General features: G+C 35.9%; 1 protein-coding gene across 5 annotated transcripts in view; it reads left to right on the forward strand.

The window, feature by feature from the left end:
- Window positions 1-20897, forward strand: part of LOC135204025 (adenylate cyclase type 8-like) — a 973771-nt gene that overhangs the window by 717822 nt on the left and 235052 nt on the right. For all 5 annotated transcript variants that reach the window (XM_064233960.1, XM_064233961.1, XM_064233964.1 and 2 more), the window contains exon 4: window positions 15250-17480. In XM_064233960.1, coding sequence (XP_064090030.1) covers window positions 16173-17480 — 1308 coding nt within the window. In that variant the 5' untranslated portion in view covers window positions 15250-16172. The remainder of the gene's footprint in view (window positions 1-15249; window positions 17481-20897) is intronic.

The following is a 20897-nucleotide window of genomic DNA, read 5'->3' on the forward strand; positions in this document are numbered from 1 at the left end:
TTCGTGTCCTACCTGCATCCACTTTTTAGTCTTTTGCTTAACTTCAGTTTCCGCTTTTTGTCTCCAGTCCTACTTTCCAGCTACTAACGATATCTTCTGTCCTATGCGCTCAGTGATCTAAAACTACCATAGTGCAATGCTATACAGCCTAATTTTCATAAAATAAAATCAATCATTCTTACACACACACACACACACACACACACACACACACACACACACACACATATATAATATATATATATATATATATATATATATATATATATATATATATATATATATATATATGTATATAAATATATAGTTTTCATCAAAGATACTATAGAGTACACAAAGATACGCAACTCGAATTTTTTCCCATAATGCGTACCACGAAATCCACGAAAACCATGTATTCACAATTTTCTCTTTATGCTATGAGTTCAAGATGTTCTCTTTATACCATGCATTCAGAATTTTTAATTTTACACCATACATTCGCGGCTTGATCTTTATACCTTGCATCCAAGATTTTTTTCTTTACACCATGAATGCTGGGCAGCACTCCAGACATAATACAGTCGTATTTTTTATAAATTTCAACTATAATATTATTTTTTAACTGATTTGTTTCAGGAAAATCAAAATGTGATCCACAAAGATAAAAGTTTGGCTACATAAGCCGCAGCCAAAAGATACCTTCCCAACTTGTATTGGATATATACATACATGATTGTAGTAATCAAGTTGCCCTTTTAACTTCTCGAATTCTTCACACTTTGGATACGCTTGTTATTACAAAACTTTAGATCCAAATGCAAGAATATGAAGAAATTTTGACATTTGTTGCAGGGTTCGAACGAGTTCATGTGGTCAGGTAATGTGACCTTGTTAGGATACTCCGGATGTGGATTTGGATCTTGATACAAATTTAACAATTTCATCATATTCATACATCAGAATTTTTAGTGAAAGACTTGTCCAAAAAGTGTAAAGAATTCGAGAAGTTAAGAGGGCATTATGGTTATTTCAAATACACACGCACATCATATATATATATATATATATATATATATATATATATATATATATATATATATATATATATATATATATATGTGTGTGTGTGTGTGTGTGTGTGTGTGTGTGTGTGAGTGTGTATATGTATATATATGATATATATATATATATATATATATATATATATATATATATATATATATATATATATATCACATATATATACACACACATTCATACACATTTTTTCTAAGACTTGAACCACCATTAGGCCACTGAAGATATGCAAAGAAAAGTACCTTCTTCGAGTTCATTCTTTTCTTTCCACATAAAATACGACAGCTAATTGATAGACATTCCCGAGAATCAACAAGAGAACATTAGCATTCATTCCCCAAATGGTATCTGGATCCCTTGCTGAGCCTTTGATGCTCGGGTCCATCATCTACGTCTCGTTCTATTAGGTGGAACAGTTTTGAGCTTCGTTTTAAAAACAGTGTTGTGGGAGTAGCGAATGTTCTTCTGAATATTTTAACGTTAACGAATGCTGTTTCAGAAATAGAAGATGGCCAGTTCACTGTTCCACACACACTCACAGTATATATATATATATATATATATATATATATATATATATATATATATATATATATATATATACACGATATGTATACATATGTATATAGATATACATATATATATATATATTTATCTTTCTATCTCTATATATTATACTATAATAAATAAATATATTTAATGTTATATATATTTTAAATATATTAATTTAATATTATTAATTCTATAGAGTATATATATAATATACTATATGTTACATATTGTAGTAATATCATATATCCATATATTATAAGAGAGAGATCTATCTATCTATTATATCTTATTATATATATATATAGATATATAATATCTATAATATATATATATATATTATACTAATATGTATACATATGTACATAGATACATATATTAATAATATAAGATTTATCTTTTCTATACCTTATATATTATTATATTAATATAATATAATATATAGAGTATTATATATTATATATATATATATATAATATATATATACATAATATATATAGATATACTATTATGCTATAACATATGTATTATAGATAATACATATATACAATATATAATATTATTATTTACTATCTAATCTATATTATTATTATATATAATAATTAATATTATAATAATATAATATTATAGATATTTTACATAATGTATTACATATGTATATAGAAATTATACATATATACTATAATATTAACTATAATATTTTTATCTAATCTATTTCTATATATTTATATATATAATATTATATATATAAATATATTTATTATATATATATATAGTATATATATATGTGTGTGTGTGTGTGTGTGTGTGTGTGTGTGTGCCTGTGCGTATAGTAAGGTAGATGCATGGATAAATTGATAGCTATGTTTTGAAACTGATTATAAAACTTCGTATGTAAAACCTAGGTTTTAGGAGAATATATAGTGTCAGCATGTAAAAGGTCTGGGATTCATTTCCTATCTGCTGGTGGTGTCCCATTCAACACACCTGTTTATGGGTATTGGCGCATAGCTTTAGTCGAACGGAGATGAAAAACGAGTCGACCAGCGTAATACTGGATTTGTATGCATGTCCCCAACGCCATCTGGTGATAAGCTTAAGCCTAGTGTGACAGACATAACCTATGAGTTCTATTTGAATTGTACGAATGGCAGTGTTTATCTCTTCATGCCCAACTCCATTGCCATTACCATCGTAATGAATATGATGCATCACAAATTTACTTGGATTAGTTGACTAGAACGTACAGCATCCAAGGATGTATCACACGATTTATGATAGAAAATGGAGGAAAATCCACAACCTTTGCCAGATCTACCTGTGTATTTATTGGTTGGTGATCAGTCATGGGATATCGGGACCCATATTTCTTCTCTCTCTCTCTCTCTCTCTCTCTCTCTCTCTCTCTCTCTCTCTCTCTCTCTCTCTCTATATATATATATATATATATATATATATATATATATATATATATATATATATAAGTGTGTGTGTGTGTGTGTGTGCATTTTTGGCATCTGTATACGCGGGTCGTTTTGATATTCATGTTCGGCTGCTAAGCCTACCGTTTTGTATCGAACTCTCTATCCCTTGGGAATAAGTAACGCTCGAGGAGAATTATAATTCATAACTGCTTCTACCCCGGCCAGTAATGTCGCATCATAACCGAGAGGTCAGAGTAGAATGTTTGCACAGGTTCGAATCACCTGTAGTGTAAGTTATTACCAGATCTCAAATTCTATTCGCACGTAAAAATATGTTTGAAGTGAACACCTAGTTCAATTGTTCATTGGTTAATTGCGCCAAATTTAAAGCGTATAGGAAACCAACACATTATAGTCATGCATTTTCGAACTATACAACTGATGATTTTGAATATTTAGATGAAGAAATAAATTCTATAAAGATATCTTTCCAAAATCTAGGATATGGCACTCGGTTCATTAATAGAGGTCTGTCAAAAGCAGTAAAAACATTTTTACAGCTTTAATAGCGACAATTCCTGACCATCAAGGGGTTTTAGCAGTAGATAATATATTTCAGTATGATTTGTTTAAACAGCTAAGAGCTTGTCCTAATTTTTAATGCCCCGTGATTGTATGAATAAATTATACATATATACACATCTCCGTAGGGAGGTAGTGCCGTCAGTGCTCCTCATGCGGTGCAATGTAGGCATTACTTAAGGTTCTTTGCAGCGTCCATTTGGCCCCTAGCTGCAACCACTTTCATTCCTTTCACTGTGCCTCCTTTCATATTATCTTTCTTCCCTCTTCCTTTCCACTCTTTCCTAACGATTGATTTATAGTGCAACTGCGAGGCTTTCCTCCTATTACACCTTTCAAACCTTTTCACTGTCAATTCCCGTTTCAGCGCTGAATGACTTTAGCTGCCCTAGTGCTTGGCATTATGCCTAAAACCTATAAATCATATTTACACACACACTCACACTCACACACACTATTTACCACAGTGATATCAACGTCCCGATTTTTTTTCGCACCTTTTGGATAATTCTATCGAAAAGGCCGGTATACCATATCATAAAGATCAATTAAGCATAAACGATTAGTAAAGTATGGACCGGAGGAATAAGAGTCATACCATATTTTAGATTAGTTCCGAGTTGTTTACCAAAGGTAACCACCCGTACTAAAGGAAGATTCTGGAATCTGCTGTCATCAGTCAAACGGAGAACATCCATCCATCTATCAGGAAGACGCTGGACATCGGAATACTAAACAGGAGGGATGAAACTAGAACCCATTCTGAAGGAGGTATACCTGTGGATGCACCCACTAGACTAGACACTGGCGGGATCTAATGGGGTCTAAAAACAATGAATAGGTTCACCCTTCCATCGCATAACATCCTCCTTTTCCATTGCATTTAACGTCGTTATAGCACACTTGCATATTCCGTATAAATACGCTTATATTTATTCGGAATAGAGGACGTAAGCAATCGACGAAATTGATTTTGACGTGTTACTAGTGTTTCTCTGTGACTTTGAAACTTCTTATGTATATATATATATATATATATATATATATATATATATATATATATATATATATATATATACATATATACAAATATATATATACATATATACATACACATATATATAAATATATATATATATATATATATATATATAGATATATATGTATATGTATATATATATATATATATTATATATATATATATATATATATATATATATATATATTTATATATACGTACATATATACTATATATATATATATATATATATATATATATATATATATATATATATATATATATATATATGCTTGAATCCTCCAGAACAGTTGATCAAAATGTATATATAGCGTACATCTGTAGCAACGTAAAATGTCTTACAAATACCAAAGGCGAAACCGGTCAGGATTTATATAGCTTTTCACTTTTCCGTGCGATATATTTGAAGATATGGATCGGTACATAGATTCATACGTACATACATACACACAGACACACAATTGATATATATATATATATATATAGATATATATATATATATATATATATATATATATATATATATATATATATATATAATTACTGATCATCTTTAATTCACGAAATCTTTACACTTTATGGATACGCTTGTTATTACTACAAAGCCTTGGATCCAAATGTAAGATTATGAACTAATTCCGATGTCCGTGACAGGATTCGAACTCAAGTCCAAAGTGCCAGAACAAGGCCACGTTGCCGACCTGACGACGTGGTCATGTGAAACGTGACCTCATATCATATTTCACACACACACACACACACACACACACACATATATATATATATATATATATATATATATATATATATATATATATATATATATATATATATATATATATATGGCATTTGTTTATGTTTTTAACTCATCGTTATTCTCGTGATAAAAGTGATATCAGAAGTTCCATAGTAAGTCAGTTTTCCGAAGGGATAGCTGTTCCAGAGAAAATACAAGACTGTGATCACTACCACATTTCTACTTTAACTGCTGAATCTTTGATGATCCCACGTTGATACATTGTGTTGGGCCTGTATTTTTCATCACTCATGCGTCAGAGATATTTAGACCCTCTTCCACTGCATATATCCAATACTTTCTATGTCCTCTTCCCTTTCTTCCTTCTAACATTTACTAAGTGTACACTCTTCTGACCACCCCACCATCTTCCATTCTTTCTGCATTTACCGCAGCAGTCATTGATCAGCACACGCTATCCTTTCTACCAGTTCTTCGTATCTTATTATTGTTGCCTTTGCAATACTTCTTGCACAAGATACCTTAGGTAAACAATTTATGTCAACCTCCTCTCCGTTTTTACGTTCATCTGTAATCATTAGCCACTCTGTTTATATAATGGGGAATTAGGTCAACAATCTATTCATACAGTCTTTTCTTTGTCTTCCAAGAGAACTGCAATTTTTTACTTGTTCTTGACGCACAACTACCCTGGTACCTTGTTTACTTGACCTATTCGGTGACCTTTCTTTTCTCACCTGACTGTTATACTAATTTCTCCAAATCATTTCAAGGAGGATGCTTATTCCTCATTAATCTTGTAAGTTTTCCACTTCGCAAAAATAAATCACGTCTTAGGTTTTACTTTTCTGACGGAAGTCTTAGAAAGTTGTTGCAATTGACGGGATAGAGAAAAGAAAATAATACGAAATTGATATCGGAGTTTGTGAAGAATTTATAAATGCATTTGTTGTGATTTAGGAGAGAGAGAGAGAGAGAGAGAGAGAGAGAGAGAGAGAGAGAGAGAGAGAGAGAGAGATGCTAGCAGACCTTATTTCTTTGCCCATTGTGTGCCAACAGTTTCGAAGAAAGAGCCCATAAAGATATGCGGTGGTTGATGCAGGAAGAATAAACATCTGGGAAAACACTGGGATGGTGATCAACATCGATCAAGGATCGCTGTCTCCCTCTCCTGTTCATTCAGCCGGGACCATAGTTATTTCCATGCCGTGCCCATCATTCTTTGTACTCTCTGTGGGCTTATTGGAAGTAATATGGGAGAACTTGGAATCAATAATAGAAGAGAGAATGATGTCTGGGGTGATGAATACGTGGCAGTATTTTTAGCAGTTGCAATATGTTCATTATTGGAACATACTCTCTCTCTCTCCATTACTGCCATTTGAATCATTTGGCAAAGGCTTCTTGTGAACTATTTTCGTTCGCGCTACAGGAAAACATGTTGTTTGATATATATTGTCATTTAGTACAGCGGTGAGTTATGATATAATTTGAAGTTTTTCATTTATTCTGGCAAGCGCATCTTTTGTATCTTAAATCTGTCTCTTTTTGTTTTCTCGGTTTGCGATTTGGTGACTCCCCCACACAGTCACTCGTACTAATGGCATTTCTTCTCCGAGAACGAAGACCCCAAGATGGCAGTATCCCAGCTTAATCTGACAGCGTTTCATCAGAGTTAAATTGGTATCGTTTTAATTTAAGTATCCTAACTGAGTTGGAGATGAGAACGTGGTAAAATTGGCCGTTTGATCACAGCATAAGTCTCGGTATTTGGCTTTCATTGGTGTGGAGTGAGACGCGTTTCTGCCTTGTGCTTGCCTTCAAACCTCTCGAAGATGTTGGCCGTTCTGCCTTACCCGATCCATTCGGAAGATTGAATTGCTTAGGTTTTTCTGACAGTTTTACACACTAGAAAATACAGCTGGATTAATGAACTATTTGCAAACATGGTCAAGTTATTCATGACTGGTTGACAAATTGCATACGGTTATTTAAATTTTTTTTTTCTTTTCTTTTCTTTTTTTGGACCTCGAAGATGTCGTCCTTACCACCTGTGATGATACGGCACAAGACAAGATTCAGCATACTTCCCAAGCGACTGCAATTTTAAAAATATCCAGCAACCGCCTGGAACTTTATGTCTACATAAGTCCCATGTGTTTCCATAATCCGGATGATGTAAAAGCAATGCTCGTGAAATTGGTGATTTAAACACAGACTTAATTTTCAGTACACACAGACAAACCATATATATATATATATATATATATATATATATATATATATATATATATATATATATATATATATATATATATATACGTATATAGTTTGTTTGTGTGCATAGGCAAGTAAACCTGTTTAAATCAACATTTTCACAACCATTGCTTTTACAATTTCAGGACAATTTCCTGAAGACGATTATGTTTAACACATGGAACTTTATATATATATATATATATATATATATATATATATATATATATTATATATATATACATATATATATATATATATATAAATTATATATACATATGTATGTATATGAATAACTTGATCACGAAATATATAACGCGTGATGCAATATATATACACGCACGCATGCGCACACACACACACACACACACACACACACACACACACACACATATATATATATATATATATATATATATATATATATATATATATATATATGTGTGTGTGTGTGTATAAATTATATATACATATGTATGTATATGAATAACTTGCTCACGAAATACATAAAACGTGATGCAATGTATATACACGCACACACACACACACAAATATATATATATATATATATCATATATATATATATATATATATATATATATATATATATATATATATATATATATATATATATATATATATATATATGTGTGTGTAATGTGTCTGTGTATATGTATAGTATACTCTTCCTTCCTTTTTTTTTTTTTTTTTTTTTTTTTTTTTGAGATTCTTTTACCATTATATAGAGAATACGCTCGCCGACATTCATAACGAAATCTAGCAAACTGACGGTTGTGTTTGTATGCATCTTAAATTAGTTCAGAATGGTAGTTCCAAAAGATGTAGAAAAAAAAGTTTTGTTGCTGCGTACTCGAATGTAAAAGCCTATAAAAGTGTCATTGTTATTGTGTATATGAATGTAGACACCTGTCTCCTTCCCAGGCATTCCCCCTTAAAGTGGCCCATAAAATATCCAAAACATTTATGAATCCGTTTTGCTTCTGGTAGGGATGGTTTAGGGAAAACAGAAAATAACAATACAAACTACCTCAGCTCCTGAGGCCACTTGCTAGAGCTCAACATCCATCAAGTGTACATTTATGGTCTCTGTCCCATTGGACTCGATTTTCAAATCTCTGTACGATGTTGCCTTCGTCTTCTCATCGTTGACACATTGTCCGAAGCCAAGAAGCTCAGATTTAGTTGAATGAAAACATAAATGTTAAGTTCTAGATATACATACATATATACATACATTCATGAAAATGACAGCAAATGAATAGTTCTTGAATTAGGCAGATGGCAGCCTGTAATAAGAAATGGGCAACCGTTTGCCGAATGTATGAACGTTCACCGAACCTTGCATAATTTTTGAATTAGGAAGGCTGTTTGTTGCAGAATTACCTGTTACAGAAATTGTTTCCCTTGAGAAGGCAGTTCATCAGGAACTGGCGAAAATGTTCTTCAAGAGATCATTAATGCTGACTTTACCACAGTAAAAAGAAACATGAATGAAACAGCCTCCGTGACGGATTTTTCTCGAATCGTATCGTTCAATTTTCCAGCCGAGACAAAGCTCTTATTTGCATTTTAACTGGCATTGCAGACTATCGGGATCTGATCCAGATATTTTAAAATCCATAAACAGAAGGAAAATCGGAAATGATACTGATATAGAAGAATAAACTTGAAATGTTTTTTGTCAGTGTCAATTATACTCAAGGTAAATTATTTATTTTAACGCTCTCTCTCTCTCTCTCTCTCTCTCTCTCTCTTCCTGAGTATTGATGGCCTTAGAAAGAACGAATTATTTTATAGCCGCTTGAAGGGAAAAATAGTTGCTGATTGAACAAGCTAATTTGATCTTCTTTCTTCTTCTTACTTTATACGTGCCTTTTTAGGTCGGGCTCTCTTTCCGAGAATCTTGATAATCTTAAAAAAATGCACGAATTAATTTGTAGCTGATACGAAGGGAAAACCATCAGTAGCTGATTAGAGAAGAGTCCGCTGCCCAGACTAAGCGTCCTGTCAGCAAGCACCAGGTCTCGATAACCTCATGGAAGCACAAATTTCAATAAGATGTGGCAGCGCAAAGAAAAAATTAAATGATATCAAAGTAACCCAAGAAAATGAGCATTTCTTTTCCGAACTGTGACTCTTGCCTAAAGAAAAAAAAATGTAAATTAAACAAAGATCTTTGCTGAGGCCACTTGAGACTGTCAACATTCATTAGGAACTTTTAACAAAATTATTCTTCCTAAAACTACTGATACACGAACCACACTGGATCTGCTTATAATCTCCCAAGTATTTTGCAAAATGATAATGAACAAGAATTTACGACTTCATCAGCCACTGAATTGGCAGATGTGCTCGGACTTGAGTATTGTCCATAGGAAAGGTTTCACTAAGCAAATACTCCGTTTTTTTTTTTTTTTTGTTGAGTATTAGTTCTGTGTTTTATCATGACATTTTCAAAAGATTATATTTTTTAGATTTTTTCTCTCTTTTCCACAAGAAATTTTAGAGGAATTGTTTCTCTCATTTTGCGTTTTGAAAGTTATCAAATGGAATATCAGTTCTACATCAGTTAGCTTTTCTATTTGGTAAGAGTATATTGGTTGATTATAAATGTATTTCGTATTCTCAGTGGGCGAAACCGGATTATTTGTAGGCGATGAAAAATCCTCTGAAATCTACATTCCAAAGTCCAATTTGAATTCATCAAACTTTGTAACAGTGATTCCTGTGGGTATTTATTTATGTAAGACTTCTGAATACATTCTTCGAAATTTGAGAGCTCATTTTCGATGTCAGGGACGAATTGCTTTTATGAATTTCTCATTGATAACTTTTTTACTTTTTATAGGTTTTCAGGACAAATTCACTAGTCGCATAAAGGTTTCCTCTTAATTGTTACATGTTCTAGAGCGTGTACACTTAATATTTGTCTGTGACGTATTCGTACGCCGACTTCAGTGTTCGAAGGGACTGAAAGCAATAAAAGGGGAAAATCACGTTTAAAAAATCAGTTTTTTCCTTAACAGGATTCTGAAACTTTTGCCAGCCAATCCAAATCATTGCCATTGCTCTTCAAAGCGGAAACTGCTTTTTTTGCCGACAAACTTTGTATTTTTCTAAGATAAAAAAAAAAAGTCCCTTTTTGCCCTCCACTTCACCCAGAGAGGGAGAGTTTCAGACGGCGGTGCACGCCGATCGACCAGAACAAAACTGCATTGATTGGGCGCGGGTAGTGACGCTTGTTTTCTGGGCCGAGTGAACTCGTTCGGGCGATTTTGTGAGGGTCAGAACACTTGTTGTCAGTGGACGCTTCCATGGTCGTAGAAAAATCAAAACACAAAAATGGCTGCAAGGAACGTAAACAATTTTTTTTATTATTATTATTTTACGGGATTGCCAATTTTGATATATTTTTACCTGTTTTTCTTTTCATCGCTCACCAAAAAGATAAGTAATTTAAAATGAGGTGTGGGTTGTAGTATATATGTGTTTTAACTATTTATACACTCTGAACGATCGAATATGAGTCGGCAAATAATTAAATGGTTCTTTAGCCTATTGCATCTGAGAATGTTGATGCAACTCACTGATTGTGCGGTAACTTCTAATTTTGATCAAAGATCGGTGAGTCAAAAATTCACCCTTTTGGTTACGAGCATTTTAGTTCTCTGTCAAAGGAAATTATTGTGCCGGCTTTGTCTGTCCGTCCGCCCTTAACAACTACTGAGGCTAGAGGGTTGCAAATTGATATTTTGATCATCCACCCTCCAATCATCAAACATGGCCGCGGCTAAGTTTTATGGGCCGAGGCTGAGTTTCGCCAATATTGTTATACAGTTCATCTAAGGCGTCAATAAACATTGCTGCTTTTGTGACCCCTTTTTATAGAATTAATTCCATTTATGCCAATAAAGTTTAGGTTTCTTCTGCCTCTAGAATACTGGCATAGGAGAAGAAGATCGAGACCTTCGTGAGAAAACAAGAAAAAAATGCGCCGAACAGTCGAGTTTTCTGTGCAGCGCATAATGCCGTAGGAAACTCTGCCACTGCCCAGGGAACACTCCGCTGCGGCCCATGAAACTTTCAGCCACTGCCCGCCGGTGGTCTGCTGTTGGCACCTACAGCCTTGCCAGACGCACGATCCTGCGGCTAGAGGGCTGCAGTTTGGTATGGTTGATGATCGGAGAGTGAATTATGAAAATACCAATTTGCAGTCTTCTAGCCTCGGCAGTTTGTAAGATCTGAGGGCGGACAGAAAAAGTGGGGACAGACAGACAAATAGCTCTCTCAAAACTTTACAGAACGCTAAAATGAATCCAGTTTGCATTTTTGAGAGGATGTATATCCTCCTCCTCCTCCTCCTCCTCCTACTCATCGACCCAGTCCTTTTTTGTATAGGGGCAAAGGCCACACCAGATAAGCTGAGCAGTAATCGCGAAAGCATATTTGATTAAACTAAAACCTGTTATATTCATCTGCAATTTATTTATAATGCATTCAACAATTATCCGGTACATTTCATTGCAGAATACAACAGAAACCTATTGTAACTGTTTATGCACTTGGCTAAAAATATCTGTATTTGATAACTGAAAATATTTGAAATAACTGGGTCTGTAAACTAATGTGAGCGTGATTTCTTTCATTCTTACCTGCATACTAACATTTCATATCTTCATATTTTGATTTTATAGTACTACTGCACTCAATATATTTTGTCATGCAGCTTTCCTACTTCCTGTTTAGTGTTTGTTACGCAGTTGCCGAATGAAAAGAATTTTCAGTTAATTAGTTATCAAATAGGTTATCTTTATTTTCCCATGTTGGTGGATAATGAGATCTACTGATTTTTCCACAGAATTAATTACCATGTAAGATTGTTGTTAACCCTTACTAACAGAGTCAAGGAGAATTATAGCTTTTTACTCCTTCCGCCTGTCTGTGTGCGGTCCGTGTGCATCTGTCGTGCTGACTAGTAGTTTTTTTAGTAGTTCATGATGTAATTCGGGTAATAAAGGAAAAAAACAAATTATTATTATTATTATTACACTGGGATAGATTCCTTCTTGAAGATCCATTAGAAGAAATAACAATAAATTTTCCTTTCGTGTCAGGAAATGTTCCTCACTATTTACGAAGGACTCGATGCGTTCCGCCCATGCGAATGTATCCAGTCATCCTCATAGCAACTGAATATCAATGGCTGTTCTTGTTTTAGATTAGGCTGGCCGTAATTCTGAGCTGGATTTTCCAATCGATAAAAATAGCTTTTCTGTTGTACAAAATTATGATGGCCTTATGCCGGCACAGGCTTTCGGTTAGGTACGCCCTCCTGCAAGGGCCAATGAAGGATGTGGGTCAGGATTTGCCATCGAGGGCTAATCCGAGGCCAATAGGTTCTTTTAGAAGCAGGTAACGGAAATAATCCTCTCTTTTTTTTATTGAATTAAGGCATTTTAATAAAACCCATTTTCAGAATTGATAATCTATAGATGTTATTATTTGTTACAACCGTGGTAGAGACTCTCTAATTAATGATAACTAAATCACAATCGGAGAAAATTTTTACAGTATTTCTAGGTTAAGCATTTTCAAAAATGTCTGTCATTAAAATTTACAAACCACCCCGAATAAAATTGTTATGTCTGTTACGCTGTACGGAACTCTTAACCTTGCAGTAAAGTTGTGGGTTAGCCTGCTAGCATCTTATTGGCACACTGGCCAACTGTGGCCCTTGTCCTCAATTGATCCAATATCTTAACTCCTTTCCGTTTCTCATGAGGATATATTCTTGTATATATCTAGCTGGTATTATTAGTTTTGTTATCGGTATAAGCCAATCTATAGCCCTAGTTGTAAAAGCAGAATGCAGCAGGACCAAGGAACTCTTACAGGGAAAGCAGCTTAGTTAACTGAAGGAAATTGGGAAGTAAAAAGAAATCACCGTGTAAAAGAAGTAACAAAGAAAAATATAAGATAAAAACAATGTCAAATAAATCAGATAAATAACAAATAGGGTAGGAAGCCATTATTTCGTCCTTATTGGGTGAACAGAGTCCTGAGGTCCACACCGGGCTTCCATCGCCTCAGTGGCGTGATCGATATGGTCTTGACCTGCCACCTCTGTGGCCGCGAGTTCGATTCTCGGGCATTCCATTGAGGTGTTAGAGATGTGTATTTCTGGTGATAGAAGTTCACTTCGACGTGGTTCGGAAGTCACGTAAAGCCGTTGGTCCCGTTGGTGAATAACCACTGGTTCCATGCAATGTAAAATCACCAGACAAACAAAAAAACAAACACCAGGCTTCCTAATCACACAAACGCCTTACCGTACTCGCAGGGCGACTTAGGGCAAGGACCCGGGGTGGCATAAACCAGCTTAATATAAAGTCTAAACCATCCAGCCATCTCTGAAGATGCCTTGCTGTGCGCACCAAGACGAAACCCGTCTGACCCGTGATAAAGAATGAATTCCTTATGAAGTTCGAGTCATTGTTACCTCCATCTTCAGTCTGCATGAACTTTGGCGAGACCTCAAGAAACATTCTGCTTGGAAGAAGGGGAGTCATTAAGAACTGAAAAAGCAAACGTAGCATGCACTGCCGTCTCCATTAATGAAATATTATTATATCGTATTATATTATTATTATTATTATTATTATTATTATTATTATTATTATTATTATTATTATTATTATTATTATTATTATTATTATTATAGTTTGATAATAGGTGAAGTACTTGCAGCATAGGATGTAAGATAAATGGCGTTGGGTGAACTAACAATGTTGTTATCACGGAGATAAACAGATAGGGAGTTTTGTCAACAGCGCCACCGATAATGCCTGATTGTGTGGCTTTCGCACTTCTGCATCCATTCCCTCTCCCACCTATCCGTTCCATGGTGTTCCTCCCGACCCTTCGCTAGCCATGTAGGGTAAAGGAAGGGAATAGTGCTAATCAAGTTAAAAGGTGCTAACCGCCACACTATCCTGCGATTTTATTTTATAGCTCGTTTCCATTTTCCTACTTACCGTCGTTTATTGTGTTGTGTCGTTTCATTCACAAGAATAGCAATGCAGCTGGAATTCTATGTTATTCCAAGACTGAAAGCTTACTTAACGATGGCTGTTTATGACTATTATATACTGTAGTGTTTCTATTACAGTAATTTGGCTACTTGGTGGTCACAGTGGTGACGTCAGTGTTTTTTGAACTAGCAGGTGAAAGGCCCTTGAAATTTGTTACAATCTCAGTAGAATTTTATCTTTTATTCAGTGGAGCTGATTTTTGCATATGTATTATGTATGGAGACTTGTTTTACTAAATGTTAAAGAATATCAGGTTACCTGGTATTCTTTAACGAACTGTCGTTTAAGGTCATTTGATTGCTAGTTTTGTCGTTTAAGAGGAAAGGACTGGATGAGTTGAAACTATGATTAATGTCATCTCTTTTTTTCATGAGATATATTTATTAGCTCTGATAATCTAATCTTATTAATGAAGGTAATGCACTGGTATCAGTCATGTCAATTTTGTAATAGATAATCTCTTATTTGCAGACAGTTGGGCGGACAAACGATGAAGTCAAACCTGTTGCAGTTGTTTGTTGCGTCGAGACCGAGGTTGACACCGACTCCAGACGTGGACTGGCGCGGACGTGGCTAACTGACTCGCAGGAAACTTGGGTCACCTGGCGTCACCTTAAGAAAACCTGTTGGTCAAAAGGACATCTGAACTACTAGTTACCCTGTGATTCGTACAACTGAGAAGGTCTGTGGTATCCGAAACCACTTGATCAGCCATGCAACAAATAATGTGGTGTGTGATAGCACTCTAGATATATATAGAAAAATTATCATTATTTACATATAAAAGTAATTTGAGACTGTTGTAGTTCAGAATTACTGTCTGCGTTTGGCTAACGTTCAAGAACCTTCTTATGGGACCAAGGCGTTTGTTGCAATTGAGAAGTTATATTTCGAAGAAGGTCCAAGGAAGAGCTTCTCATTCGCTACCTTAGAAGTCGTCTGTTCGATATTTTGGCAACCATGACAGATCCAAAGTCGAATACACGGACTCAGTTCTCCAGATGGAAGTGTTTATGGCACTCATGGTTGAAGAGGTGATTAAGCTTGAACTAAAGTTATTCTCTGTTCGTCTGTGTTCGGTGTAAATAACTTCTAGGGAAAATGTGACACTCAAAGAAACATTTCCTTTTTGGGAAGTAGACTAATCTGAAAGTCAGTGGAAAACTCGCACTTCTGTGGAAGCGCATCGTTTGGAAAAATATAAAAAGGAAATCAAGAACAGGGGTATGTGACTTGTGTTGTTGTTCTAGTCGTTTCCTGTTCAAACATTACTATATTCCCTTGATGTGTTTAGAGAACATATATGGGATGCTGATGTGACTGAAAAGTTAATAACACAGTAAAGGGGTTACAATAATTCCATAGAAAAACAGAACCTCTGTCGACTCTCATTCATGATGGGAGATATAAGAGCGGACAGTGTTTCGCGGTTTTTAACGACTGGTGATGGAATTGTGAAAGATGGCGAGAACAGTGATGCGCACGAAACAGACAGTGGGATCCACAGTGGGGACGATGTTGTCGATAAGATTCATCCTAGTGATGTGAGGGACGGGAGGGGCGATGGCAAAGGGCCCAGGGTAGTTATGGGAAGAGGGGGAGGGGGTGAAGGCGATGACGAGGATGATGAAGTCACCGAGAACTGCAAAGACATCAAGGAGTTCCTCCGAAGGGGAGACACGGTGGTAGAGCTCTATCATCTGGATGGCTTCGAAGGGGAAACAGAAGACAATGACGCGACGGGCAGGAAGGCCTCCGAAATTGACAGTCTGAATATTGCGAATCTGGACGAGAGTGACGTTGAGGTGAACGTCAGTAAGAAGAAACAGAGTGCTCAGAAACTGACCGATAATAAGAGACGGACGCATAGGCCATTAGTTAGGGAGGAAACCGTCATCAAAGTCTTCAGATCAGACAGCCCGTTGGATAGGGCTGACCTTGTGCCAAAGAACACAGAGAACTTCGAACTCGAGGAGGTCGATCTTACCGAAAGGGAGGTTAGGAAGAAGCTGCCAATGAACGGCACAATGATTAACAAGAATCATCCAGTTCAAAATGACGAGAGTGACTCGCTCGACAGCAATGCTACGGTACTTTCAGAACTCGAATCCCCTAAGAGACCTCCGCAATACCACCATCCGACTCCAGAAATTAGGCTGACGGAGTCGAACTCTGTCGAGTCGTGTGATTCGACCCAGAAGGAAGAAGAAACTGAGGCGGTCCCAAGCCATGCCGCAGAGGAAAGCCCGACTGCTGCCCTCCCCGGGTCCATGATCAAGAAGAACGTTGGCAAGTCACTCAGCGATGGCACCATTATGACTGATTCTTCTCGAATGAGAATTTTTCAGCGGCTGGAGCCTCGCGTTGGGCATCGGGGCATTCCGTGCAGTCTGGATGTTCACGAGGAGAGCCCGGAAGACCTAGGTGATGACGCAGAAGGAAAGAAAGGCATTATAGAGTCTTATCATGCTCAGTTCAAGTTAGAGAAGCGTGACTCCAAGGGGCAGCTTAGAGACACCCTAGCTGTTCCCGGGGAGCGAAGGGCGAGCAGAGCTGCGGAACTGCGCACAAAAGGAAGAAGAAGAGAGTCCATGTCTTTTGTGCGAGAGGACCCGCCCTCTCAGTCCTCGGTGTCGAGTGTGGAGGACGAAGGGCAGCACCCAAATTCACAGATCAAGAATAATGTCCCCCCGGGAAAAGAGGTCAGTCGTTTGTCAACAGTAATAGTTTGCCTGTTGTTTAAATCTAATTATCTGTGCTTTAGTTTTAAATGTAATAATTATACAATTATTAAAGTTACAAATTTATTGTAAATTATAAGTAGATTAACGGAGATACTTATAAAATGATTTAAAAACCAGCAAAAGTTCATGCTCTTCATTTCATTAACTATAATATCAAGGGGCTTCCCTAATGTAATGTATATATTTTCTGAGGGACAGTTATGATAGGATGTTTCATTGTTTCAAACTTAATTCTTTGAAAAGCAGTCGAAAAATGAATCCACAGAGAAGTCATTTCACACATAAGCTTCGGTGTGAAAGAGTATGTACTCTTGAATTTCAACTCTCAGAGTATCGAGGGGAATGAATAATCTTAACATTGTGGGAAATAACACGTTAGACGCTTCTTGTGTGATGTGAACGGGAAGTAAATTTAGTTATAAAAATCGATGGGAAGCTGAGCATAACGATTAGACAATGTTAGATACGTAGCTGGCATGTCCACTTCTTGAGAAACAGGGTCACTCTGTTTTAGTGTATACCCATTAAGAGAGAAACACCATCCACACCAACTGTCCATTGCTTGTATCAAGTTTTTTTTAGTGTATAATTGTTATTAACGATTTCCTACTGCAGCTTCTGTCGTTTACTGCCAAACTTCTCGCCTAATTGTTTAATAGCATTAACCCACACACCCTTTTCTTTGCCTAAACCCGCACCGTTCTGCCCCTCTCTGGTATCTGTCACCTGTCTTAATTTCTTAGATTAAATCGTACCGTACACCATCCCCATTTTCCTAAGTAACGTTTTGCCCAATAACTTTTACACCTTCCTCTATCACATTTGTCATTATATAATTATACCTCTCCCTTTCCATCAGAACCGTTTCCGCACCAGACATGCCTTACATACCCTGGTCAGTCTTTCCCTCCCACTTTTATTACTTAACTGTAGTATCTGATACCATCAATTTCTGATCTTTGTTTTTATTGTGCAACCTCTCGAATACTTTCCATCTGTGTCCAAGAGTCTTTTCCACAAGTATTTTATTTACTTACACATTCCCCTCCTTTCGTTTATTGTTCACCTCTGCCCTTCTTCTATCTTTCACCCATAAAAGCTATTCAAAATACAACCAAATGTCACTCTCCATTGACATCTGTTATTCTGAGATCCATTTTCTTATTAATCGTTCTCTGTTCATTGGTTTATTTGAAGGACACACTTCCTTCGTTATTTTATTACGTGCCTTAATCTCTCTCTCTCTCTCTCTCTCTCTCTCTCTCTCTCTCTCTCTCTCTCTCTCTCTCTCTCTCTCTCTCTCTCTCTCTCCTTTCCTTCCCCAGACTTCTCATTTCCTTATCACATCATTCAGTGTTTATTTGCATCCTCCTCCTCCTCCTCCTCCTCCCCTCCTCCTCCTCCTCCTCCTCCTCCTCCTCCTCCTCCTCCTCCCCTAAAACCACGAGCACTCAGAACAGAATCTGTGATCCCATCTTGGAATTTTATACTCTTTCAAGAATCCTTCAACAGCATCCCTGTCTTTAATTGTGTGTTTGTTTAATATTTGCCCGAATGTGTATATATATATATATATATATATATATATATAATATATATATATATATATATATATATATATATATATATATATATATATATATATATATATAATTATGTGTGCGTGTGTGGTGTGGTTTGGTTCAAAGGCTTCCATCATAAAAAGATATAGTCTTTCTCTCGCTCTCCCTTTCTGTCATTTGAAAAGCTGTTCCGTCTATCCTGATTATTAATAATGATCAAATTAGGATGGCAATATGCCCTAGAAGTTCTCGAAAGACGATTTCCGTACGCCTTGTGTGTGTGTGTGTGCGTTTGTGTTTTGCGTGTACCTATGAGAATATAGCACATCTTTATCGGTAATATGCGTGTCAGAATGTGCTAAAAGGAAAAGACAAGGCGTTAGCACGAACTTTTGTTCCACCTTAACTTAAAGAGGCAAGGTAAGTAAAGTGCCTGTTTCAGGTAGGTGAAAAAATCCTCTAAAATGTTGACTCGAAAATATTGTACTCGTGGAGTCATTTACCTGCTCAGCTTCTCCAAAACACTTCTCCAAAACACTGTTTGACCAAGAGAATCTGTTGAAAAGAGCATTTTCCGTGAAAGAATTTGGAAGTGAAAAATGTTGAACAGTGTTTTACTTTGCCTTTTTCTTCTTTTATTTTTTGTGTGGATAGATTGTTTTATTTTTCTCTGCAGTTTTTGCGTTGATCATTTATGTACTTATCTTTCTTCTTATCTTTCTGTATGGTGTATGGTTGTACCTCAAATTATGTCTCTCGTATATTCAGTCTTACTTTTGATTTTTCTGTAAAAAAAAACTATTGAGATGGATTTGCTTGTCCGTCCCCACCTTTTCTGTCCGCCCTCAGATCTTAAAAACTACCAAGGCTAGAGGGCTGCAAATTAGTATGTTGATAAGCCACCTTCCAGTCATCACATACCAAATTGCAGCACCCTAGCCTTAATTGTTTTCATTTTATTTAAGGCTAGAGTTAGTCATGATCGTGCGTGTGTGTATCTGCGAGTGCGTTTGTTCGGGGTACGTGGATCCGCGTGATACATTCATGCTCCCGCGAGCATAGTCCTGGCAACGGAGGACACGGACATCAAAGAACAGAGCTAAAAATTGGAGGACCTCTCCCTTCCCCTCTAAGACTTACAGGGCATGAAAGGAAAAGGAAAATATTGCATTGAAAAGAGAAAGAAAAAGTAAAAGAAATGTTTAATTAGACGTCTGATGAAAAGAGGTCAGGGTTCATCAAAGAGAAAGTGAATTCGATATGGACAATGCATCTCCCCATATGGAAATCGTCTTTTGAGAACTTTCAGGGCGTATTGCCATCCTAATTTGATAATTTTAATGATCGGGGTAGACGGAGCTGCTTTTCAAATGACAGAAAGGGAGAGACTATTTTTTTTTTTTTATAATGTAAGCCTTTGAATCAAAACGGAAAAGAAGAGTTAAAACACTCAGCAAAGCCTTTAATTAGGTCGTATAAATGCCCAGTGGATTGGGGTATGAAAGACAGATGCGCCTTATGTCACTTTGATGTATGTGTGGATGTGCACTATATTCACCACTGCAGTATAATGTTGACACTATACATAATCGTCATTGTTCCACAGATTTCTGTACGTTTGATAGTCAATTTAAGATTGTTCATAAATTGTCTCCAGTCTTTATAATTTTTTTATTTTTGCTATAAATAAAAAGGCTTCTAGAAAACACGGTTGTTTGGAGAGATTGATTTAACATAGAAATTTGGTGAAGATCATTTTGCTGAGACCAATTTTATGCCAGTTGATGAAAGGTAAACTGAAAATAAAGATTTT

The sequence above is a fragment of the Macrobrachium nipponense genome, chromosome 44 (assembly GCF_015104395.2).
Source record: "Macrobrachium nipponense isolate FS-2020 chromosome 44, ASM1510439v2, whole genome shotgun sequence".
Classification (NCBI taxonomy): domain Eukaryota; kingdom Metazoa; phylum Arthropoda; class Malacostraca; order Decapoda; family Palaemonidae; genus Macrobrachium; species Macrobrachium nipponense.